Below are 26,388 nucleotides of genomic sequence, written 5' to 3'. Positions count from 1 at the left end.
TGCTAAGGCATAGAGAAGAGGTGAAATTGAAGAGGTTAAAATAGATGGCTCAGAAGCTAACAGCACTTGCTGTACTTGTAGAGGACCCAGGCTCCGTTCCCAACTCCCACGTGGTGGCTCACAACCTGTAACTCTAGTCCAGAGAATCCGACGCCCTCTCCTGCCTTCTGTAGGCACCGCACACACATGGTGCACACGCACACACGCAGAAAATACACATAAAATAAAATCAAGACAAGTTCTTAGAAGGCGAGAAAAGAGAACTTTCGGGAGGACCAAATGAAATTAGTTCTCTCTCTCTCTCTCTCTCTCTCTCTCTCTCTCTCTCTCTGTGTGTGTGTGTGTGTGTGTGTGTGTGTGTGTGTGTGTGTGTGTGTGTATGTGTGTGTGTTCAGGAAGACAATGAGCAAGCTCAAAAACAAAGCACCACTTCAAAGGCTGTGCTTAGCCGCCAGCTGGCGAGAAATGTCACAGAGTTGCTATTATGGGCTGTTTATGAAAACTGGGTGTGGAGATAGACTCAGGCTCCGAGTTTCTCCTGGGAGCTAATAGACCAAAATCCATATTCACCCTCACAGTTTCCCAATGCCAGGTCAGTTCCTAGACCTCCATCCAACTACACTGAGCTACAACAAGGCCAATGAAAGTTAAGCTCTATGCCAAGTACTCAAAGAACACCCCAAGTGTATACAGGATCCCTTTGCTTTTGGTTAATCAATCTCAAGAGAGGAAAAGGTGATCCCTATTGATAACAGAAGTTACTCCTGGCAGTCTGGGTCAACCCTCCCTTTTCTAGGCTACCTTCTCACAATGTTTTCCTGTCTGGCTGATTCTCCTCCTCATTTCTTTGGCAACAATTCTGCCACACTTAGTGGGGAGTGAAGGAGCATCCAGGGCTTCCCTGTGTGAGGAAGAGGCCGTTGCCCGCAATGAATCTGCCAGCGGGCGGAGACTTGATTACACACACATCCCACCCTTGCCCAGAAACGCAGACAATGGAATCACTCGAGGTCTAACACCTTAGATTCAGCCTCAGACCAAAGAACTTTATTTCTGTTTTCATTTTTCTTAAGCTAAAATGTTATTGAAACCAACGTTTTCTCAGCTAGCTGCTTCGGAACAGTATATTGGATTATGAAGCTCGGTACACTTTAAATGTGTTTGAAATCCAGACAGGACAAAGCAAGTCCTCCACGTTCATCCTTTGAGTTTTGCATCCGAAACCATTTTCTTCCTTTTCCAGCATCAGTTCCAGGCTGTGGGGTGGGAGGAGTCATGTGAAAGTGCATCAGGAAGGAAACTATGGAACTGGGCTGCCTCTGAGGCTGCAGGTTCTTGCTTGGGTCTCAGCCTTCCTTGCTGGGGTAACCAACACCGGGCAAGCCAGGCCTAGACAGGAGGAAGGCCATAGAACGGGTCCCCTTGAAACATGCTACTAGAAAAAAAGGTGCGACGAGAACCAAGTCCCAAGTCCCTGTGCGTTCTTACTCACAACTGTGGGCAGAGGAATCCTCCCTTTGGTATTAAATAACAGTTATTTTTTAAAAAGTTTCTTAGAAACAAAGCGAACACACGGTTGGGACTGGAAACACTAGCCATCCCAGGTGAGCTGTCCACGGAAATCTGTCTCATCCCTAGTCATAAATAAATAATCTCTTGCCTGGTCTGACTTCCACGCCAGGATCAATATCTCTTAACATCTTACTTATTTTATTACTGCTTTTGGTTTTCTGGGACTGATTGAAAGTTGTTCAGAGGAAATCTTTGGTTTTGCTTAAGTGTCCGTGACATTTAATCATGACTTTCCTTGCTGTTTAATTCCAGCCAGTCAATCAGTTAATCCACTTCGATTGATTCCGGGCTCTCGGTTATCGGCTTACACTCATTGGGCATGCGCTGGTGCCGACTCAGCTGCGTGGCCTGGGTGAAGCTCCGCTCGCACCTCTCGCACCTGGTGGAGGCAAGAGAGAAAATTGAGACCAGGGTGCGGGGCCTTCTGGGTGATAGGCTTCCTCTCATCCTGACTAATCAGAGCAGACACTCCAAAGCGGCTTCAGATTTTACTGGCTCAAGAGGTTTAATTGGTGGCTCCTTCCAAGGCCTGGATTCCTGGGATAGGACAAAGCCTGTCTGATGTGGAACAGAGGGACCTGTCAATAGGCCGGGGGAAGGTGATTTCTCCAGAGAGCCCTGTCCTGCTGCAGCTCTGATCACTGTCAGTTCAGATAGATAAAGAACAAAAAGAGATTTTTAGGAGGGAGCCATCAAAGCAGCCAGCTTGTCTGCAGTTTTCTGCTCCGTAACCCCGCAGTAAAATGGATGACAAATAGAATTTCACCTGCCGCTAATTTAAAACCCAGAATTCTGCTCCCCTCAGCCACAACAGCCAGAAAGCTAATCATTGCAAAATTTGGAAACTCGTGGAAGCAATGCCTTCGTTTTCAAGGGCTATGGGGGTTAGGGGTAGAAGACGAAGGTGGGGGTAGAAGTGGGGGGGCGGGGTGGGAGAATTAGGTATAGGCGACTGTTTTTTTTTTGTTTTTGTTTTTGTTTTTTTGCTAACACTAATTACAATGTCACAGCCCAAGCAAAGTCAGGGTTAAAATAATTTCTAAGACTAGAGTTTGCTTTGGTGAAAATGGGATGACTCAGAAAAATCTGGGAATCAGGGAACTGGGGTGGTTGAAGGGGCTCAACCCTATAGGAAGTACAGTATACAATATACACGTGGGCCCACGTATCTGAAAGGAGAAATCAGACATTTCGCTTCAAGTGTCTCTCCTGTGCTAAAAGGACTGTGATCCAGAGAACCTGGGTCAATTCCTGTCTTCCACAAAGCCCACACTCTAGCATCCTAGTTACTTAATCTACTAAAAATATAACATGCACACACAATCTTGTGGAGGCTCCAATGTTTCTGTGGTTGCCATACCTAATATGTGCACAAGCACACTCACGGACACACAGACACACAGACACACAGACATACAGACACACACACACACACACACACACACACAGACACACAGACATACAGACACACACACACACACACACACACACACACACACACCATGGCAGCAACCTAGATTATACAGTGACTCCCCCATCACCATCTTACTTGTCGGGGCTACCTCAAGCAAGATCAGACTGGACAGTCGCCCTGGCGATCCTTTTTCTATTACTTCCTCCAACCTCTGAAGGGAAGAGCACTGAAGAGGAGCCCAAACAACCTTTGTCTAAACCTCGACGGCTCTCAGGACCCTGCACTATTGGAGCATGGGCACAAGCAACCTGCAGAAAGCCTACTGTCCTGCCACAGAGGAGGAAGCCACGCAGCCTGTTTTCTGGGGAGCACTCCTGTTTCTCTCCTCTTTAGTAGATCGTGTACAGAATTAGCTAGAGAAATAGAACACATCCATCCAGTTTAGAGATTCTCAAGTGCCTGAAACTGCCAGGAGGCCGGAGTTTGGCTACGTGATTTAAAGCAATAGTTCTCAACCTTCCTAATGCTATGACTCTTTAATACAGTTTCTCATGCCATGGTGACCCCAACCATAAAATTATTTTCCTTGCTACTATACCTATAATATAGTATAATTCTGTTTTCCTATCTACAATTCTGCTTCTGATAAGAATCGTGATGTAAATGTTTTTCGGAGACAGAGGTTTGCCAAAGGGTCGCATGCAACCCATAGGTTGAGGGCCTCCGCTTTCAAGTTCCCAGGCTCCTGTGCCAGCCGAGTGTGTCAGGATGAAGAAGTTGTGTTTCTTTGATTGTCTTTCAGGGAATATTTTTAGCAGCCTGCTCCACTGTTAAAAAACTGCACGGTGATCTTGACAAATGTATAATGTCAGCTTTAATGTATCAGACCTATCAGCTCAATGAAAATAACTCAGAAGTATTGATCACCTAGTGATTTTCGGTGTATTCATTAACGTCTGCGGGCAGCTCATCCTCTCTCCAGAGGTCCTGGAGTGCAGATGACACACTAGCGAACTGCTGATTGTTTATTAGAAAACTGATTAGTTACTGGATTAGTGTGTTAAAATATACTACCTTTCACTGCTTGACAAACTTTCAAATTATTATATTTCTTTTTTTTTTAATTTTGAAGCTGTAGGATCAATTTCAAGGAGAGCAAAAATGGTTTGAACAATTGTGAAGAACGATAATTTGCCTGGCTGTGCCTTCGCCCTTCTCATCCTGTATATTAAAATGTGAAGAATTCATGCACTAGAAGCCTGGTGCTTTCCAAAAGGCTGAAGTCTAGATCTCTACGTGGTTCTCAAATGTCCATGCAGGATGAAGACAGCAAGAGGGGTTTGCTTAAACGGCTAGTGAGATTTCTGTGCATAGAGCAATCTGTTATAAACATCAACAAATTCCCCCAAGCTATGGGGTTCAAAAGAAGACCACTCCTTTGCAGGCAAAGATCATGTCTAGTCACCAAACAGAAGAAAATAACATGCGGATGTGGAGAAATTATTTAAATTTAGATCCTACCCTGGGGAACTCCATCTCCTTGGGAAATATGGATTATTAGACATAATATCTATGTGGTTTGGGAATGTGGATTTATATAGTGAGGGAATTAAAGACATATAACTGTAAGAATATCTTTTTAAAAAATAAGACTGGGGTTCGAGTTTTATATCCATTGTCCTAAACTCTAGATGAGAAATCTCTGTAAATTATTTTCACAGCTTCATGGAATTCAATAGAAAGACCTACTCCGTCAAGTACCTTGGTTCTGGGAGGTCAGAGGAGGGCTTCAGCTGAGCTGCCATTTAACCCTGAATTGCAATCTTGTGCCTTCCCTTGGCACGGGCACTGATGTCACAGCCTTGAAGGGAACATCACGGACACATACATGTGGAAAGTCTTCCAAACGCTTCAGCAAACAGAAAGTCCCCAACTTCCTACAGGTATGAGAGTCTGAATTAGCCTTGATTTCCCTTGGCAGTTTGATATCCTTCTTTTGTAACCGTGGCGGTTGACTGGACCGTCTGAATTGAAACACCACAATGATGTAAAGTCTCACTACACAGAAAACCTGCAAGAATCTTTCTGCACATCTGCTGCGTGCCATAAAAATACTTGAACTGGATCAAACTGCCCAGGACTTTGTACTTGGTAAACGTTTAATGTGTATTTCCAGAGTTGCTTTGATTTTTGTCTATGTCTTGCTTAAAGAGTGAGTGTACTTTAGAATTCTCTTTTGTTTCTTTGCTTTTTCCCCTCTGAGAAATACTCCTTTTTACTGGAGGCTAAAACATCATGGTGACTATTTTTCCCTTGCTTCTTAAAAACACTGGAGTCTCCTAGAGCAAGTCCTGGCCTACTTGTGGAGCTTCCCAGGTCAAATACATCCTCTACCCGAAATCTTGGGAGAGCTCATTTAGCACAAGAGCAGGAGAAAGGAGTCCTCACTGAGAGCCCTCTAACCCCTCTACCAACTACCTGCACTGCAGTACAGCGCCTAACCATTGCCGGTTCCTGAAATGAGCTTTTGTTCCTTGTGTCCCGAGGCTTCAGTTTCACATAGCAAACTAAACGCTAAAGCCTTCGATCCAGTCCTTTGCTTGTTTGTTTTCTTATGGGGAAGCTTTAACTTAGAAATGTCAAGTCTTCAGCCTAGGTTAGCTCTTTTTTTTTTTCTTTTTTTCTTTTTTTCGGAGCTGGGGACCGAACCCAGGGCCTTGCGCTTGCTAGGCAAGCGCTCTACCACTGAGCTAAATGCCCAACCCCCTAGGTTAGCTCTTAATAGGCTCAGGGTCTACCTAGAATTTAGGACATAGGTTCTTCCGGGGAGAGTCCAGGTAATCAGATGTGAGGCAAAACCTGCAGGAATCCTAGCTCTGTGCTATCACTTGTCTGGCCCCCTTGGGAGGCCAATGGTTTCCCTGTCCCTCTAGCTAAGTCTTGAGCAGCAGAGCTAACTAAGTACAATGAAATGACTTTTCTTGACCAGCAGACTTGGTCTCTGTTTATCCTGGAGATGACCTCTCAGATTAAGGGGACGAGTTGGGGATGAAGCCACTGGGTCATCTATGTGGACGCTGTCTTGGGCTTACAGTTTAGGCTGTGCCCCTTTACAAGATTCTTTTCGGCCTCTGCAACATTGTTTAAGCCAATGCCCATTAGTTGGAGCAGTAAAATTAACTGTGGTGGTGAAACCATTTTTATTGACTAATCTGCAACAGAAGAAGTTTTTTTAAATGTTTGTTTTATAAGCTTGTAAAAGGATATCTTCATAATATTTACAGAGGTCCAGGGGTTGGATATCCAGGGGCTGGGTTAGAAGATTCTCAAACTCCTTTGCAGCACTGCAACCCTGAACGATCATGTATACACTAAAGGGTATGGCTTTCCAGTTCCCAGGAGATGTTTAAACCTTGCACTTTCAGAGCAAAGCGTGCACTCAGCTCTCCTCTGGGCACATATATTTGGTCATTTTAAATGCCTGAAATAACACATGGCTATTTTGCCAAAAGCAAGAAGAAACCAGACTATAACAGCCAGATAGAATGTTATCAACAACCCGTCCGCTTTGAGACCTTTGTTCAGTTGTTATTCCCAGATTGAGAGCAGGCATGAACAAAAGGACGATAGTGTTGGAAAGGAGGGGAAAGACAATTACTAAAGCACTTCAAATATTACTCTGATGAATTAAAATTAAGATGGCAACTCTATTGGAAACATGACAAAAACAGGATGTTAAAGGAAAAAAATTGAGTGGAGTCAACGAGGTTACACATAAGTAACACCTTAACATTAATAGAAATCTATTTCCCATCTTGACCCTCAAACTGCTTCAATTAATTACCAAAATCTATTTACACTGCAACAAGATAAAAATCAATCTGATTCCTGGCACTGAATCCATTCGGCTACCTTCTCTAATATAAGAGACCAATGGGGTCGGTCCTCAGTCCTCCCAAATTCTCTCAAAGTGGCACAGTTATCTCTTATCTCCTATCTGGTTACCTGTGAGCCCTTGAGAATTGGGCCTGATGACAACATCCATCAGGCAGGCCACAAACACCCAAGGCAGGGAATTTTTAAGATGGGGACAAGCCAACTAGCCCCTCTCTGGACTAGAGAAACATGGCCTCTTTGGACTATTGCATCCTCCTCCAGGGACAGAGCTTGGTTGATATGCTTGATTATTTTAGGCACCGTCCTGTACCACTTAGCCAGAAGACTTTATACAGTAAGCAAGTACACAGACAAAAAACTCATCACTGTTTTTTTACTATTAGGATAGCAAATCAAACCATTCAGGAACACAGGTGACAATGATGGAGTGAGTGACTGGAAAGATGGCTCAGCAGGTAAAGGCACTTGCCACCAAGCTTGACAGCTTGAGTTTGATCCTCAGGACCCACATGGCAGAAGGAAGGAGTGAGCCAACTCCTACAAGTTGGTTTTCTGCACATACACCATGACATGGATATGCCCACATATAGGCAGATGCATACAAAAATAATTAATCAATTAATTAATACTTTTTAAAAAGGATGACAGAGGTAAAAGTCAACAGGCTTTTATGAACCCCTCCCTCGGTTGACAGAGCAGTGAGGCAGGCAGATCCTTGTGACAGGACCAACAATACACTGTTACCATGAGCTGTACCTGGCCTCGGGATGAGCACAGAATGAGAAACTTCTTGGCCTCTTACTGCCAGAATCACTTCCTGTCCTGCTTGAGCATGTCCTACAGAAGGTAAATATGGCTGGCCATCTGCGTTTTTAAATTTTCTTTCACAAGTAAGGAAAGCAAGTACAGAAAATGAATAGAAATGTAAAAGCGCTAAGAGAAAAGAGTTCATTGGTCCAACTATCCTGAGACCACTAGCCTAATGTGTGGCTTGAACTCCAGGAAATAACTGGCAAACTCCTGATGATCCTTTAGTACACATGTTAAGCACTGTATCCCACACAGAGCTGATGATTCCATTTCCCTGATACTCCTCAACATTGTATATACACATCTTGTCATACTTTTCATCCTATGGTATGACATTGATTAATTGATTGATTGATTGATTGGGCTTCCCTTTAGAATGTGAGGTCTTCAAAGTAAAGATGGAAAGGGGCGGAGTCTCATTCACCTTCATATCTCTTGTGCCTAGTAGGATGACCAATGGAAAACTCAGAATTTATTTTGATTGTATAAATGGATGGATGGATGGATGGATGGATAGATGGATGGGCCATTTTGTGTAGTTCAAATGCCGGCTGCTTTGATGAAAGGATTATATGTTGAAACACAATCTTGCTCAAATGCCCTTACCCACATTCTCTGGATAATAAAAACGTCAATATGCGCTTTGTTTTTGTCATAATTTTCACCAATCGATGACATTAAGCTCCAAAGTTTAGGCTAAAGCACCATGAGTTGTCTGCTATGATAGGTTCACACTCTACTAAATGACAAGAAACAGTCATTAGTTTCCTGAGGGGTTGACATCCTACAAGAGGAGTATTCAACCATCCTAAACGGTGACCATTCTCCTCATGGTTGTGGGAGCCTGCTGATGGACTGGAAGTCAGAGGCACAGACCCACGGGAATTAGAGAGACTTAGAGAGACTACTGAAGTTGGCCACTCAGGCCTTCTTGCTTTACTGTTGAAAGAAGAGGCACCAGAGGGTATCTCATGTCTGAAACTGCAAACCTTGACACAGGACCAGTGCAGCTTCCCTGACTTCACTTCCAAATGTCAGCTGAGAAACCCAGGAGAACCCCTTACAGCCAGGCTGAGCAGGGCAAGTGTCTGCCATCTTCCAAGAAAGGTAAGAAAAAAAGGATGGACAACTAGCCATGACTTACTTGAAGGGCTTTTCTCCAGTGTGGGTCCGGATGTGGTTGTTGAGGGTGGTGGCCCCAGCAAAGGCACGGCCACAGTAGCCACACTTGAAAGGCCGGTCACTGGAGTGAGTGACTACGTGGTTCCTCAGTTCTGATGGCTGGGAAAAGGACTGCGAGCAGTGGCCACACTGGTAGGGTCTGAAACAAATAGAGAGTGTCTGGTCATGGCTTCCTAAGTCAGGCAGCACGGAGGGGAAAGAGGCCGTGATGCTGGTGACATTCAATACTCTTTAAAGACAGGCTTAGAACACTGGCTGCTGAGCTCTGCTACTTGTCACAGGAACAAAATTCGCAGAGCTGCTGAGACACATCCACTCACAGATAAGCATTATCTGTATTAATCATACTATGTCAAGAGCAGATAGTTGATGGTCTTGATCTCTCCACTGGCAAAACCCGGCATATTTCTGTAAGCTTTACAGATGTAAGCACGGGAGTAATTAAGCCAAAAAGTACAACAGAAAATACATAATTGTCTTTTATGGTTCCCTGGTATCCTTTACTTTTCAAAGTGCTTTAAAACCAATTACCTACTTTAATCTTTACAGTAATCCTCTGAGTGGGACAGGGGAAGCAATTGCTATTGTCACAGTTTTGGCACAGACAACTGAGGACAAAATGTCCTCAAAGGATATAAGCCATTGATGCTGAGGTCATCAGAGGGCGTTTGAACCTTACTTCAAGTGTCAGGGAAATAAGTGGGCAAGAGTCCAAGTTGTACGCACGCTTCCATAAATATTAAACTGCCTTCCGATCTGCCCAAGATGATCCCAGACCTGTACCAGATGTGTGTCTCTCTTTAAAAAAGAAATCCTGACTTCTCACCCACCCTAAATATTTATCTACTGAGTCCTGTTCTCCTTCTCCTTTTTTAGTGTGTGTGTGTTGAGTGTCTGCATGTACATATGTGCACACGTGCACCTGCTGCCAGAAGAGGGTGTTAGATCTCCTGGCACTGGAATTACAGATGGCTGTGAGCTGCCATGTGGGTTCTGAGAGCCAAACCCGGGTCCTCTGCAAAAGCAGCAGACCTTAGCCACTGAGTCACCCCTCCAGCTCCCTGTGTCTTTTTCTTGAATCTCACCTCCCCTGCTGAATCTGGTTGCAAGGAATGATTTATGGCAGCAAGAAGTGACAAATGTCACTGTGCTTGCAGGGAGGCGACCATGATGCAAATGCCAGTGGGAGGAAGTTGTGACGAATACCTCATAATTAGCAGGATTATCAGAGCACAGTCTTCGCAGCTCAATTTCGAGTTTTCATAAAATAGATTCAAATTCTGTCTTCTCTCCAGAAGTTATTCTGCTTACTCAAGCAGAATCCAGTGAGTGAGAGGAAACCCGAGGACCTGTCCCTATTTGAGGCTATTTCAAATCATCCCTTGATAGGCCTCTCTAATTTGTTTATCAAATTTTTCTTTTGTTCAGGAAATTAGTAGTCTGCCTTGAAGGATCTTCACCGCACTCACTGAGCCTGGTGTGCAGCCCAGACGTTGGCTGCATTTGGAAAGCCAATGGTGAAGCAGACTTAATTGCTCTGCCTTTAACAAATACAGAAGCGCCAATGACCAGACACCAAACTGAAGGGCTGGGAGACAATGGTGACCGAGCCTGTACAACCATTCAATTAAGTGCAAAACAAAGTGTACCCTCTCATTTGTCACCCGAAGTGCTTAATTGTGGCTACTTGCCTCACTGAACACAAATACTATTATTTTACCAGGCTTCAGCACGCTGAGCACTGATTGTAGAATTTTTTAGCTTGATTAATAGTCCAGCCTTGGTCAATAACTCAATACTATACAATTTTAATTACTTACATTTAGAAATCTATCTAATGCTCTCAAACAGGTTCCAAAGAAATACATAAGAGTCCTTGGGAAGAAGTTTATCAATCTTGACAAATTACACATGCATTTTATTATAATTATAAAATAACGTCTTGAAAGCCATTAAAATTGCCTGCCGAGAAAAATATCCTCCTGGCAAATCTATTCTTGGCAGTAAATGTTGACCTTAAAAAGAGTTCTCAGAAAATAGTTCTCTGGGGATGAAATTTTTTTACATGCTATTGAGGATCATAAACAAAATAATGTATTAATATATGCTATATTCACTGACAATTGATTTTTCTAATAGTGAAGGGACCATTAACATTTATTAGCCTCTGGTTATCTATTTTAATAGCTATCACTATAAACAATAAGCCACTAAATAAAACCAATTCATCTTTTCCTTTTTTTTTTCTAACTCTTCTGTCAAAAGTTGGGGTGATTTATTCCCTGCAGTCAGAAGTCAATCCATCCTTTTTATGCTAATAGTGACAGTGGCCAAGATTCACAGAGAAGATGTGAAAGGCTGATGTAGAATTCTGTCATCAAGGGAAAGGGGGCAAAACCTTAGAACATCATTTCTGCCTAGGACCAGCCAGAGAGCACTTGCTAGGGAGTCTGTGGAAAAGGCTTTAAAAGTTATCACTTAAGAGGTGTTTGTGTGGGGTTGGGGATTTAGCTCAGTGGTAGAGCGCTTGCCTAGCAAGTGCAAGGCCCTGGGTTCGGTCCCCAGCTCCAAAAAAAAAAAAAAAAGAAAAGAAAAGAAAAAAGAAAAAAAAAGAGGTGTTTGTGTAAGTGTGTGTGTGTGCATGTGCGCATGTATGTGCATACATTTGTGCATGTATGCGTGTATACACGAGTACCTGTGGCTGCCATCAAATACCTTGGAGTTGGGGTTACAGTCAGTTGTGAACTGTCCAACATGGGTGCTGGGAACCAAATTTGGGGATCTGTCAATGAGCAAGGACTCTCAACCGCTGAGCCATTTCACCAGCTACTATGGGACAGTTTTTAAGACTATGTGGAACACAGCTTGGTGAAAGAGAAGTGCCTGGAATAGAGAGGAATGTCTGCCTAGCCTCAGGTTCTACTCAGCTATGGGATGGTCATTCAGCTTCCCTGGACTCTGTTTTCACATATCATATCTTTCTCCTGCTTTGGGGAAAACATCCAATGTTCCCCAAAGAGGCTTGCCAATCATAGCATTTCCAGTATGATGCCACCTTGCATGATGGTCACAGCTAGCTCCCTGCCCATCATGCACCTTCTCTCTCTCCCTGTCCCTGTTCTCTGACCCCCATATACTCTTAAAGACAGACAATCTTAGTGCTTCGGTCAAAACTGGAGAATGCTGAATAACAAGAAAATCCTATATCAGAATATAGGTACAAACCTTGCTTTATTGAATTTCACAAAGCAGTTATAGCCTTTCATTTTTAGGTACCGTGCAGTCATTTCTGAGTCTGCTGACACTCATCTTGGCCCAGCTTGGTTCTTTTGAGGATCTGGAGAAATCACTTAAGTGAGTCCTTGTTACTATAACAGTCTCTTTCCGTGTAGAAATATATGGAAAATGTAGACATCGTAAGTGAAAATACCATGCTTGGGCTACACAGCAAGATTTTGTTTCAAATAAAGACAGACAATACCAAAGACGCTGGGAGTGGTGGCCTGCACCTTCAGTGAGAGACAGAGGCAGGCACAGCTCTGTGAATTCTGAGCCTACCTGTCCTATATGGTGAGTTCTAGGATATCCAAAGTGTGTGTGTGTGTGTGTGTGTGTGTGTGTGTGTGTGTAGGGGAAGGATCTACAAAGGTGCAGAGAGAGTTAGTAGATGGTGTGCTTTGAAACTTTATGTTCTTCTACTCTCAGAGTTTCTTTTTTTTCACATGAGCAAAAGAAGCCACAACCGGCATTCCAGGCTGACAACTTTTGGTAGACTGATATAGGTTTTAAATTCAAGATCTGCAAGTTGACCAGCCTGGTCAACTTAGTGAGACACTGTCTTTTAAAAAACTAAACAAACAACAACAAAAACAAACGGTCCCAGGTTTGCTTGCTGTTTAACTGTAACTGGAGTTACAGTCAGTTGTGAACTATCCAATATGGGATTTGGAGTCCTCTGGAAGAACAAGTATTCTCATTCACTGAGCCATTTCCCCAGCCACCATGGCTGAGAAGATCAGTCAGCAGCAGGGTACGACTTCAGCATGAGAGCGAATGACTTGGCTGTAGTTAAGGATTCGAGGGCAGACTTAGGAATACAGTAAGAGCAGAAATGAGTACAAAGGATGCCTAGAAAGTATCTTGGGAAATTACAATTTCTTTTTCGACAGCCGGTCACAGGAATTTAGAATATGGGTACATATTTCTACAGCACATCCTATCTCTCAAATAACTACAGGAATTTCAGAACACAGAGTGAGCTGCCATTACCAACATTTCAATTACACTTGGGGTGGGGTGGGGTGGGGAGTGTATATGTGTGTATGTGTGTACATGTGGCCAACATTTCGCTTACACCTGGGTGGGGAGTTCTGTGTATGTGTGTGTATATGTGGTGTCGTTCTTCAGGAACCATCCATCTCTTTTGAGACAGCCTGTTCCCAAGACTCACTGACTAGATGTGGCTGGCTGGTCTGTGGGTTCCCAGGATCCTTTGGTCTTTGCCTCCCCAGCACTAAGAAATTAGTGTGTACCACCATGCCTGGCTTTTCAGATGGACGCTCACGACGGGACTCAGGTCCTTACATTAGCACTCAGGTCCTTACATTAGTACGCCGAGAATTTTACTACACACACCCCAACACCCCCTTTAATTTTCCAAAGTCTGGCAAGAAGATAAGGTGAAAGTGATCAAACTTTTGAAAGGAATCTATCTGAACTCTAAAATTGCATCTCTGTTTGATGTGTCACACCAGAAAAGCATATACAGACATCGGCAAGTGTTGAGCTCCACTGGGCCAGGATCTTACTTCACTGTAATTGGGAAGCATTTCAAAAGCACTGGGTTCTCTTATCGCATCCTGCGCATATAGACTCCCACCATTTTCAAGGCGAATGTAAAGAAATAGCATCTCACAGTGCACAGCTGGTTGGCTGCTTGGGATCTAAAGCAGGAAAGTGGAGACTGTTAAGAGCTGCACAGTCTGATATGGGGCTACAAAGAGCATCTGAGCATCTGAGAATGGATCGGTGTAACCGAGAAACTGAAGTGTTCCTTTGCTTGATTTACAGTAATCAACACTGAAATAGCTTCATGTGGCTAGTTCCAACCCAGGAAAACCCAAGCTCCATGAAAAACTATAGAGTGCTACATGCACATTTACAAAATAACCACGAAGCAGACAGAGTGTGGGCAGACGGACTTAGCGCAAATCATTGCTGGTAGATTCTTTTAAGCAGAACGAAAGCAATGAGACCTTTCCGTTCAGTCCCCTGACATTCTCTGTCGCTAGTAACTCCTCTGCCAAAGATTACACCATTGAAATGTGCGATTCATTTGCTCTGAGTCTGTAATCGGTTTGGTATACATAGGGAAAGGCCAAAACGTTTAATGAAATTAAGTGTAGCTTGGTTTAAAATTATTAATCGTCCTTTGGTTTTTCCTTTTATAGCATGAATACCTCCAGGATGAAAGTCGTTCACTTGGGGCTACACCCTCTCCTTGCTCCATGACAGGAAGCCCAAGTCATGCGAGACTTCCGAGGGGCCCTACTTAAGTCACTGCTCGCTATGTGGAGGAAGAGGTTACCTCAATGTAAGAAGAGTCTCGAAAGTATTATTAGTGTTCAACCCAAGAGTCCACAGAACACTGTAAAGGAGAATGAAGATAACCTTTGCACTTTCATGGCAAGAGGCAGAGAATGCAACAAGACACCTTTTAAGACACCCCGACAGTGACCTCTAGCCTCCTCCCACCAGACGGAGCCTTTGAAACCCATTTTCCAATTAGCACTGTTCTATCCAATTATAATCAGTGACACTTAAATGCAATAGTAAACAGCTGATGGTGTGCCTGGGCGCTAAAGGCGAACTTTCTCCCAGTGGCACAAACAATCCAAGAACGGGAGGAGGGGGAGAAAAGTGGTATAAAATAGAGATAAATATTATATATACATGTTTTATGAAGACAAAATCATTCAGAAAATAATCAACTGTGATCAAAAGCTTTGCTCACCAATTCTTGGAGTCCCTCTCTCTCTGGACCCTATGGAATGTTTCTGCAGCAAAATCCCAGAAGAGAGAAGAGATTATCTACCTCCTGGTCCCAGCCAAAGTCAAGTTGCCATGGCTCAGACATTCAGTTTATATAGAAATGCAAATGCTTATCATCTCTGTAAACAGAACCTCGATTGGTCAACATTCCAACAACTTCTTTTGGGTCACCCAGAGAAGAGTTGGTAGCCTGAGAAAAGGAGGAGCTGAGGATTTGTTGGCTTGTTAGCAACAGAACAAAACTGAGAGAGAGAGAGAGAGAGAGAGAGAGAGAGAGAGAGAGAGAGAGAGAGAGAGAGAGAGACAGAGAGAGACAGAGAGAGACAGAGAGAGACAGAGAGAGACAGAGACAGAGACAGACAGAGAGAAACAGAGAGAAATAGAGAGACAGAAACAGAGACAGAGACAGCAACAAAGAGTGGACCTTCATGAATCTATCTTTTGTTTTGATTCTTCTTTGGCCAGATCAAACTCATTTTCCTCCTGCATTCATGGTGTGTAAGTCAGAGGTGATGATGCTGCCACACACAGGGCATCTGTGGATCTCTCCTTTATACTTCTGAATCGCACCTCACACGAAGAGGATCACAGATATCAAACATACTTTCTCCTTGATGAAAATTCAAATGTAGGCAGATCCTCTGTAGACTACAAAACCTTTTAGACTTTTGATTTAGGGGTCTGTTCCAAATTCGTTTACCTTCTGACTTTGTCCTCTGGTCTCTCTGGTGAGAGTTTCCTACGAGTTTTCCATGAACGGAGAAATAGCTTCTGTTAAACTGTTCTACTGTTCAGTTGTTCCCCCAACCCCTTAGATGTAGATCTCTAATTAACAGATTCAACCAATTAGAGGAAGAAAACTACTAAAAAAAAGGGGGGGTTGGGGATTTAGCTCAGTGGTAGAGCGCTTGCCTAGGAAGCGCAAGGCCCTGGGTTCAGTCCCCAGCTCCGGGGGGGAAAAAAAGAAAGAAAGAAAGAAAGAAAGAAAGAAAGAAAGAAAGAAAGAAAGAAAGAAAGGAAGAAAGAAAGTGTGCCTACACAGAATGTGCAGATCTTTCTTGTCAGTGGTTCTAAACAATACAGAATAAAAGTTATTCACATGGTATTTACAACTCTCTAGGGTATTTTATAAGTGATTTAAAGATAATTTAAAGCATACAAGAGAATGCAAAGTCCACACCATTTTCTGTAAGGAATTTGAGTGTAGATTTTTATATTTTTTAGGGGTGCTACACAGGTATGAGGGACACCTGGCGATGGATGAATGGACACAAACTCTGAAACACAAATATCCAACTATGAAGCTAGTCACCAAAGATCATGTCCTATTTAGCAGAGGTGCGCTTCCACGGATAGAATGGATGAGTTTCCAAGTTTAGCAACCATCACGAACGACTGTCACGTTTGGATCATGCCATGTGTGGAGTTCTCCTAGCTAGCTTTCCCTTGTGTGGTTTGGATATGGAGAGCATCTCCCTATCTCCACACTTTCTGCTATAAAGAGCCCATCTCATGTTCTCAGACAGAAAAGAGTTAAGTTCATATAGGGTAAAAAGAAATCATTCATCTAGAATAAAATTAATAGATCAAAGTGACTAGGCATCTCTATTTCCTCTTCAAAAATCTGAAATTGATGATGTAATTCAACTGTCTCGTCATTGTTACTAAGAAACATTGTATTGTATTACATCCCTTTAAGGAGTCTGGCTTTCTTCAAGTCCTGACTCTTTAGTTTATTAATGAGTGATGTCAACTACCTCTCCTGTCTTCACCAACAAAGCTTAGGGAAGAATCCGAAACCCGCTCCCTAAGTAATATGACCTCACCCTGATCAGTATCCTTCATCATAAACACCTATTACTTCAGCTCATGAACCTATCAGAATTTAGTACAGAAGGGGCTCAAACCACGAAGGGATTTACCAATCACACTAAATTTGCCTACAATCATCATTAACCTTAACAATCTCCCTTGGAGGTATTTTGTTCATGTAAGCTAATTATCTAGATGTCTTAAATCGTGGTGCTGAATGTATTTTACAGGACAAACTTTCAAGAGACTTAATCCATGACATGCAATTTTCTGGGCAAAACTTGGGTCAGACAGAACAGGCCGTTTTAGTGTTTACTTACCATAAAATATCTTCATTTCCTTTGTGCTATTGAACATGAAATCATATGACACTCAAAAATCCAGAAACTGTGACCTATTTTTAATTTTCCTGTGCATGATTGGTTACTATGACTACAATTTGCAAATAACACACCCATACATGTGAACTCAGTTTTTACAAGAGGGTTTTAAACATGTCTTAAAATGAAGGGAAAGCTAAGAAAGACAGCATCATGGGGCTATACATACATGCCTGCAAACTTTTAAGAAAAGCCTTTCTGCAGGGAAAATAAAAATCATGTATTGGCTTTTATGTTTCACCTCCATAGCACAGTCTGTGGGTGCACACCTAGAGCCCATATTGATTAGTTACGGTAATGCTTGAGGCTAAGCAAGCAGTTTCTAGAATGACACAAATAAAATGTGTGCAGATGCAGATGTGTATACATACCCTGAGAGTGACATTAGAGTGTCCCCATCCCTCCTACATCTCTTTCCCTTATCCTTTGTGTGGTAAGCATGCTGCTGTGTGGTACGGAGCCGAGAGGGGAGAGCTCAGTGTCTGTCTTAGGAGACAGAGTCTTACTACATTATGGTTCATCAGTGGCACGATTAAGAAAACACTTCAGGGGGTTGGGGATTTAGCTCAGTGGTAGAGCGCTTGCCTAGGAGGCGCAAGGCCCTGGGTTCGGTCCCCAGCTCCGAAAAAAAGAACAAAAAAAAAAAAAAAAAAAAAAAAGAAAACACTTCAGGAATCTTACTTCCAGATATCTAATCCTAGCTCCAAAAAAATTGGTTTTGACTTTTATATTCAAAGTGATTTTTTTCCCTAGGCTTTTCTTGGATATTTTGGTTTTAATCAAGTTCTCACAGGACATGAAGGAGAGATAAAACACAAGGAGCCTTCCTACTGAATTAATTTGATCTTTGTCTTTTGCGCTCCCAGCTCTCAAGACTGTCAAATAAACCAGTTTTGATTCATAAATAATAGTTCCATTATATCTACTGGGCCACTCGTCAGAGTACCTGAAATTTTAATTCACTTGTTCAGCTAAATTTCATCCTCAGTTCATGGCCATAAAATTCCATATTGACAAACTCTCAAACCAACTTTGACTCTGAGGTATCTAGTCAACATTTTTCTTCTGTGTGGATATTAGTTTATTGAATAAGTGGCATCTGTTTTCCTCCACATCACTAGCCGAGTGGGTATTTCCTTTTGACAGGTTTGCAGGATTTATGGGTTTGCATGCTCCAAAGAAAAATAGTACTAAGCAAAAAATTCCAATTCATTACCTCTTAGTACTTAATTAAGTTCATACTCACAGCACACTGGAGGTGAACTCTGAAACAGCTGTGACAGCCGCCCGGCAGCCAGCTATATTATCTTTGGAAGACAGAGGGGATTCTGATTATCCTGACCTCATTTTCCACCCCTGATATTCATAAATGTTCCTTCTCTTTCGCTCCCTTTTAAAGTTTGGATAGCGCGTGCAGATGCCTCTGGGCAGCCACCAAGCTGTCTGTGCAGCCTTCACAAACAATGGAGGTACAGCTGATGCCTAATAGAACTCTGGCACCTTCCACCCCGCGGGCAAGCACCTCAGCTTCTGCTTTCCCCCAAGCCGCTCCGGGAAGGCAAGCCCTGGTTCTCACCTGTCAGGGTTCTGCGTACACACGTGCATCTGCAGGAGAATGCGCTGCGTGAAAGTCTTAAAGCACTGGCCGCACTTCCAGAGGTGCCAGTCGCTGAACTCCGAGTGCAGCTGGCTGGTAGAGGTTGGGCTCGCCAGGACCCTCTGATTCTTCACGTTGATTTGGTTAAATCCTGCCTCGATGGGCCCAGATTTATCCAACAGAGAGAAATTCCTGCTGCAGGGAGTCTGTGGGAAAACCACGGAGCGCTGCTGGCCCGAGGGAGAAAGCTTGCTGCTCTTGTTGAAGGGCTGCTGCAGGGAATCTTGTCGGCACATGGCTTCCATTACCGTGGAAGGGACATTCACTAGAATAGTCAGAGTTTAAGAAGGTCAGCTTCACTAGCACTTAAATAAACGCAACAACACACACTTCAAGACATCTCTATAAATAAACAAATGTAAAATTGTGTTTTGATGGCCCCCAAATTAGCATAATAAGATCATTTGAGGGGAAATCAGGCTTATCACAAATTAATAACTCATCTAATGGCAGTTTACTAAGCGACTAGTATACACTCAGGGCTGTTGCTGAATGGTCTTTGCCTTCAACATGCATACAATTATGGCCCAAGACATATGGTAGTCCTCACTGCATGATGCTTAGAGACCTGCAGATGTGAGAGAGATAGGGGAGTGGTGTTGGGGATGAATGCTACTGCATTAGGTAGGGAACACCAAGGCTTCCCAGAAGGACAGGTATTCACTATAGATCTGACTGAAGAGCTAAGAAGAGTATAGACACCTGAAGACAGGAGAAGCCTGGCAGGTTAGTGAAGATCAAGAGAGCTAGGTTGCCATGGCAGGTGTGGGATGCTGGCCATGCGTTTAGCGTTATTTAAGGCCCAGGGAATAGGCACAGGCTGGTGTTGAGTAGAGGGGGATAAAACTACTCAGATTTTGGTGGGGAGGAGGCTTGAGAGAGGCTTGACTGACAGATGGGTAGAGGAAGGGGGCGGTAATAGCTATGGTGCTTGAGCCGGAGGCTTTGAAATTAGGAAGGCCTAGGCTCCCATCTTGACTCTGGTTTTCATTAATGATGGTGATCGTAGGCAAACTTTGTGCCCTGTTTCTCCTAGGGAAAAATATGGACAGTGGTAGCAATGCTTCTAAAAGTATTAGGTACCTGGCAGTGTGATGGGGGTGGCCTGGGTTCTAACTCCGCTGTTTCCTAGCATTGTGCCTGTAGGAATGGCTGTAACAGCCAACCCATGATGTACTCCTTGGAAAACCATGAAACGGTCACTCCAAGGACAGAGTGACTTAAATGGAGTGACGTAATGCATCAATGGCTTTTAGGAAAGAGGTGAGCGCCCAATATCAGTGGAGTTGTAGGGGCCTCATCTTCCTCCTGGTAGGAAGCTAAGGTTTGATATCAAATTGTTCATCATGGCTCTATTCTTTTTGTTGTAGAAGAGACAAGACTGGAATGAGGCAGATGGTCCTGCTGGGTGATAAGTGGAAGAGAAGAAAGACCAAACTGATAAGGTTTTCTTACGGGAGAATGTGAATACTTTTAGTTTATTGTTACCTTTAATTTTTATTTTACCTTAGTTTTGACAGTACCCAGTAGCCTAGGCTGGCCTCAACTCTGCCTTGGCCTCTTGCGTACTAGGATTTCCAGTATGAGCCACTGCTCTTGGCTTCATTTTAAAATATCTTACTGCTGATAACAATATTTATCAAGTATTAACTGGCTATTCTATGGGTCTAAAAGTGATTAGAACATATGCAAAAGGCTTAAAGCTTTTACAAATAAGTATTTTGTCGTGTGTTTGTGTGTGTGTGTGTGTGTGTGTGTGTATTGGTCATTTCAGAGTCAAGGAGATTAAACTGAGTAGTGGTTCACACTTATGATCCTAGCACTTTGGGGGCAGCAGAAAAAGTAGAGACAATAGATCTCTGTGAATTCTACTCCAGTCTGATCTACACAGAAAATTCTAGACCAGCCAGAGAAATGTGGTGAAAGATCTTATTGAAAAATATGCAGAATTTTGAAGACAGTGATTCACAAAAGATTGGTTATGGCAAGAAACAAAGTCATGCATGCTATAGCTACTTATGTGGCTATTGGGCGATAGCTCAGAGCTATGGTAGGGAGCAAACTTGGAGCTCTCTTGTGCCTCATCACAGCCATGGCTAAGCTCCATTCACAACATGAGCATCCTCAACTCTAACAGACAGCAGTCGTGGTGTGGGAACTAGGAAGCTCTATAAGGAGACAGAGGGATCACACATATGGGTACAGGGGTGCTGGTATGTTACCTGGGGTTCTTCTGAAGAGTCACATGATTAGCATATCTAACCTAGGAGACAGACCTGTCTACAGTAACTGAAGCACAGCTCATCTCATCCCAGGGAGCAAAGACCCTGGAGTGTGATCCGCTGGCAGTAGCTTTACAGAGGAGAATTTTTAAAAATCAAACGAGTCTCTCAGAAGGGCCTGACTATATTGTTTAAAGTCCCCCAACTGCTTCTGAAGTGAAGTCAAGGATAAGAATCGCTGACCTAAGCCAAACTTCCTGTCCAGTGGCAAAGCAGCAGCCCAGAAAGAGCCAACAACTTGCTCATTGTTAGGTAAGGACAGACCTGGGCTGCAAGCCCTAGCTTTCTGAGATCCAGCAAATTTTCATCTTTAGTTCCTATTATACCTCCCTGCTCACTAGCTGTGTTTCAAACAGAGAAAGGCCACTTTTACGGATAGTCCAGAGCTTTGCGAGTATGGCATGTACATCAAACTATACATGTTATATACGTGTGTGCCTGTGTTCAAATTATGGTCTAGATTTCATACATAAAAGCTGTGTATCATTTGGCCTTCGGGGGTAAAAGTTGTGTAATCAATATGAAGTTTTAGACTTTTTTTAGACTTAAAAAATCTTTCTTTGTGTTACTTCTCACACAGATTCTAAAAGATAACGGTGAAAGGCTTTTCATTCATAATTAAAAGTGAAAACAGGAGCATTATCAGAGGTTTGGGTGGAGCCTAAATGTTTGGCATTTTCAGCCCTAATCCAGGAACTGCAAAGCATACCCCAAGTCTGCAGGCAACCGTGAGCATTTGCCAGTCAAAAGGAACACAGAGTAGGAAATGTAGAAGGTTGTCAGCATGTAGGAGAGCAGCAAACCTGGCTAAGCTTTTTAATGTTTTAAATCTTTAAGGCCACATAAAGAAAAAAGAAGACAGATTCATGAGCCAATGACTTTTTGTAATTTTAGTTATCAATGCTAAGTAAAAACAAAAAATCAAATTTATATATCTGAAAGTATGTATAATAATCAGAGCTATATGGGTCTGTGTGGCTATAGAGTAAAAAAAGCAGCATTTAAGTAGTGCAAATGAAGATTGAAATAAGACTATTCTCCACATATTACTTTCCTTCTTTGGACACTGTGAAGCAACTATAAACAGCTTCCCAGTTGTAGGTAACAACACACTCTCCATTCTGTCCTAAGTATGGTCCTCCATTGTGTATATAAAATAATTCAGTCTTATTAAACGAAACTGAGCAAGTGATTTACACAGAGAGAGTAGGAGGGAAAACTTCAAAAAGCAATCATATTTGAAGTCTAGCTGTTCTGTGGCATCCCACACACTCTCACAGAATCCTCAATATAAAGATGTTTGTCTTGAAAGAAAACATGCTTCCAAATGCCTACCTCACTGGCTATACCAATGAAAACCACTAACTAAACAGGACAACTTATCAGCCAGAAAACAGAGGATATATCAGAAACACTGGAAACCCAAGAGGCAATTCGGAGGAGGCCTGAGGACAGCTAAATAACATAACCAGAAACACAGGTGGCTTCTGCATTTGGGGACACTGAGTTAGATGATCTCCTCAGTGTATGAAGACAAAGCTTAGGAGATAAGGGGTGAAGTCTAAAGCTTGGAAGAATGGAGTCAAGGAAAACCATTAGTTCATCACATCTGGATAGTTAAACATTGGGGGGCAGGGACTCAGGATCCACAAAATCAAGTCTTACTTTACCCCTCCTGCAAAATATTTACTGAGCATCTGTTATGTACTGACTGGTGGGCATACAGGAGGACAGGAAATCTCACTGTCCCTCCCACTGTGACATTTTGACAGATATGAAGCTAGTATTTTTTTTTAAGGCATTGGCTTAGCTTCGATTCTCAACTTCTATTAATTGAATCATTATAATTGTAAGGCGTTGCCGTCCATTGTCAAGATTTCTGCCAATTTCAGAGAGTTCAAACATTAACATATGTTCGTTTTAGATGCAACAGAGTGCAGGGCTGCAAGAAAGAACGGATGCTGGGAAGTTGGCGTCTAAGCCCCGAAAGGACACGTGAGCAAGTGCAGAGGAAAGGAAGAGGCAGCCAAAGGGAACAAGCACAAGCCCTTGTTCTGTGACAGAGAAAGAACTGAGCAATAAAGGAACTGAAAATGGGCCAATATGCAGTAGGGGACAGATGCCAGGCTTCAGCTGAGGCCGGAGAGAAAGGCAGCCATGCACCTGTGGGAGCCATACAGGGAGGGACTGGAAGTGTGCATACTGGCAGGCCTGCGAACACATCCAAGGCCAGGGGTCTAGAGTCCACTAAGTACAGCTTAGCAAGGCTAAAGATCCTTGAGTCTGGGGAGTCTTATTCCTTTGTTTAGGTTTGAACTTAAGGTTGGGTCTCATTAGACAGCCCTGGCTGGCCTGGAACTTGTAATCATCTTGCCTCTGCCCCCTGAGTGCTAGAATTACAGACATACAATAGATGTTATATAATATGCTACATATAATATTTTACAGACACAGAATCCACACCCACTTGGGTTCTAATTAAAACACAAGGTCTGGGAATGTAGCTCAGGGAATAGCGTGCTTTCCTAGCATAAATAAATCCCTATGTTCAATCCCCCAACATCCCATAAGACTATGTGTGGTGGCTCATGTCTATAATCCCAGTGCTGGCAGGTGAATGCAAAAGGATAAGCTTAAGGTCATCCTCAGCTGCATAGCAAGTTTGGACAGCAGGGGCTACATGAGACCCTATCTGAAAACAAATTAATCAGTATGTGAGCTGGAGACTATATACGGCTCCTAGTTGTAACATTCCATATCAAAGAGCTGGGGTTTTTTTTAAAGAGATTTATTTGTTTTGTGTATGTATGAGTACACTGTTGCTCTCTTCAGACACACCAGAAGAGGGCACCAGATCCCATCACGTGTTTGTGAGCCACCCCCTGGGAATTGAACTCAGGACCTCTGGAAGAACAGCCAAGTGTTCATAACCGCTGAGCCATCTCTCCAGTCCAAAGAGCTGGTTATTTAACAAATGGCTCCCTGTAAGACAAAAAGAGTTTGACCCAGAGCTCAAGGAGACTAGATGTTTGCTTTCAGTGTATCACCAATCCATGCTGACCAGTGTATGCCATATGCTGTTGGTACCATGCAAAAAAGCAGAAAGGGAGCCAGACATGGTGGTGATTACTTATAACCCTAGTCACTGGGAAAGCTGAGGCAAGAAGATTAGAATTTTAAGGCCACCAAAGGCTTTCTTGAACAGGGGTTGGGGGGAACAGATGGGAGAAGGTTGAGTGGAGAACATCTAAAAACCAAAGAAAGAAAGGGAGAATGTATTTAGATGTCAGAAGAGACAAAAATATGTTTCTGGAAGAATAGCTAAGAATTTGTCAACATCCCTCATTATCTCTTGGCTGGAGACTTGCATGCCCATAGCACTTGCTGGACTTTGATGTAGGAGCCCAAGTTACTGTTGATAAAACAAGTGGATCAACTGAAACAGTAAAATAAGCAAACATGTAAGACTTCATTCAGGCTGTGATGACACCAAAAAGGCTGCCCTGTGGTGCAGTCCTGAGTGTGCTCTGTAACCCTGATCAGGATGATGGCAGGAGGGATGAGAACACATGAGGAATATATACATCAGGGCCTGGGTGACGGTCAAGGTTTCTACAAAGCACGGGTGGCTGGCTGGAAGTAAGCACACTTAAACTAGGGGATGGGGCCAGCTTGTGGGAGTGAACACAATGGCTTTAGTCACAGTATGCTGGGGTGAGATTCCTCTGAGGGATTGAAGTGGAGATGCTGAGGAGAGGATTGGATAGTTGAGGCTGTGAGTCACAGAAGTCTGGATTGAAAATAGAGACCCGAGAGTACCTGGAAAAAGGACTCTGCGCGGGAGATTTGGAGACCCCTTCTTACAGCCTTTAGGCTAAGGTGAAATGTGGAGCTCTGTGGGGGAGAGGTTTACTAAGGCGTCTTCTGAAGATCACCAGTGTTAGAGAGTCAAGCAGGACAGGGGAAACTGAAGACTGTTAGCTCTGGGGATGGAATGTCTTCTGAGTAGTCGTGCTGGGAGGAAGCAGTCGGGCCTGTATGCCTCCACACTGACTGCTAACTGCATGTGGACTAAAGTCCAGTTCAAGCAGGCTACAGCCAAGGGTGCAGTGGTTCTCCTGCAGTGAAAAGAAAAACCCATCTGCAAGATGTCCACCTCCCACAGGTTCGAAAATTAGGATAGTGAGTGAAGAATTTATATGTCCTGGATGAACACAAGATGTGCTAGAGTGGCACATAATACTCCCAAGAGCCAATAAAACAGCCTCCAGTCTCCTTCCTCCTTTGTCAATCTTCTCAGAGAATACACTTCCAGTGGGTTGCTACCTTTATCTCTGTGGACATTTCTTCTCTGCTTACTCTAGAATTCTATGAGAGAGAGAGACAGAGAGAGAGAGAGAGACAGACAGACAGACAGACAGACAGACAGACAGACAGACAGACAGACAGAGGGGGAAACAGACAGGCAGACAGACAGACAGAGACAGAGAGACAGAGAATACATGCATGTACATGCGGGTTGAAGCTAGAGGACATCTTGAATATCATTCCTCAGGTACTAGCCATGTTTTTTTAGTTTGTCTGTTTTTGTTTTTCCACAGATAGGGTCATTGCCTTGGAGCTTGCCGATTCAGCAGATCCCATGGGCCACCTTCTCCACCTCTGATTTGTTGATAAATGTGTACTACCATGCCCAGCCTTTTACTTGGGGTCCAGCTCAGGTCCTCATGTTTGCAAGGCACTGAGCCATCTCCCTAGCCCTAGGCCAATTTTTATATCAGGTTCTTGACTCAGCATCTTTATGTCTGTCTGGCAGGTAGGATAAACATTCTGTGGCTGTAGCAAGGCGCATACTGTTCTCACAGTGTCTGAAGATAGACAGTTCCTTGACCCTTGGCTTGGAGTCAATGATCTTCTAGTTGACACTCAGAGACACAATAGTTTCTTCCTGTACTCAGACTTGTGGAAGGTGCCCAATCCCAGTGTCTCTCTCGGCATAGAGGGAGGAACTCTGCCTGCTCTCGACCATATTTGACCTAACCCCCCTCAGCTCAGGGTCTCTGCTGTAGTTACCCCAAGGGGTGCCTTCGTTAAGGTTTATGCTTGAGCTGTGTACTAATGAATTCCTGTCCTCTGAAGCTCAAGTTGGGGCCTGAGGTTTTGCATACGATCAGCACACTTCCTTTGAGGACTTGCCCACACGGGATATTCCTGCTGGATTAAATGCTATCCTTGTATCCCAAAGGCCACATATATAAAGGACTGAGCAGGGTGCTCCTTAGGCTGAATCCAGTTTCCTCTCAGTAGAATGGCGGGGAGGAGAGGCACTGT

At 43.4% G+C, this 26,388-nt stretch overlaps 1 protein-coding gene across 3 annotated transcripts in view; it reads right to left on the bottom strand.

The window, feature by feature from the left end:
• Nucleotides 1–1,025: 1,025 nt before the first annotated feature.
• Nucleotides 1,026–26,388, bottom strand: part of Prdm6 (PR/SET domain 6) — a 104,474-nt gene continuing 79,111 nt past the window's right edge. Inside the window, exons 6-9 of one of the 3 annotated variants that reach the window (XM_008772189.3) lie at nucleotides 18,695–19,040; nucleotides 8,838–9,014; nucleotides 4,748–4,923; nucleotides 1,026–1,951 (exon numbers count right to left, since the gene is read on the bottom strand). In XM_008772189.3, coding sequence (XP_008770411.1) covers nucleotides 4,776–4,923; nucleotides 8,838–9,014; nucleotides 18,695–19,040 — 671 coding nt within the window. In that variant the 3' untranslated portion in view covers nucleotides 1,026–1,951; nucleotides 4,748–4,775. Of the gene's footprint in view, nucleotides 1,952–4,747; nucleotides 4,924–8,837; nucleotides 9,015–18,694; nucleotides 19,041–26,388 lie in introns of those variants that run through there. The other 2 variants (XM_008772191.3, XM_039097239.2) reach the window with 2 other exon arrangements.

Source organism: Rattus norvegicus, chromosome 18 (genome assembly GCF_036323735.1).
Source record: "Rattus norvegicus strain BN/NHsdMcwi chromosome 18, GRCr8, whole genome shotgun sequence".
Lineage (NCBI taxonomy): Eukaryota > Metazoa > Chordata > Mammalia > Rodentia > Muridae > Rattus > Rattus norvegicus.
Note: the sequence above shows the minus strand (reverse complement) of the source record. Positions and strands in the feature narration are given on the sequence as shown.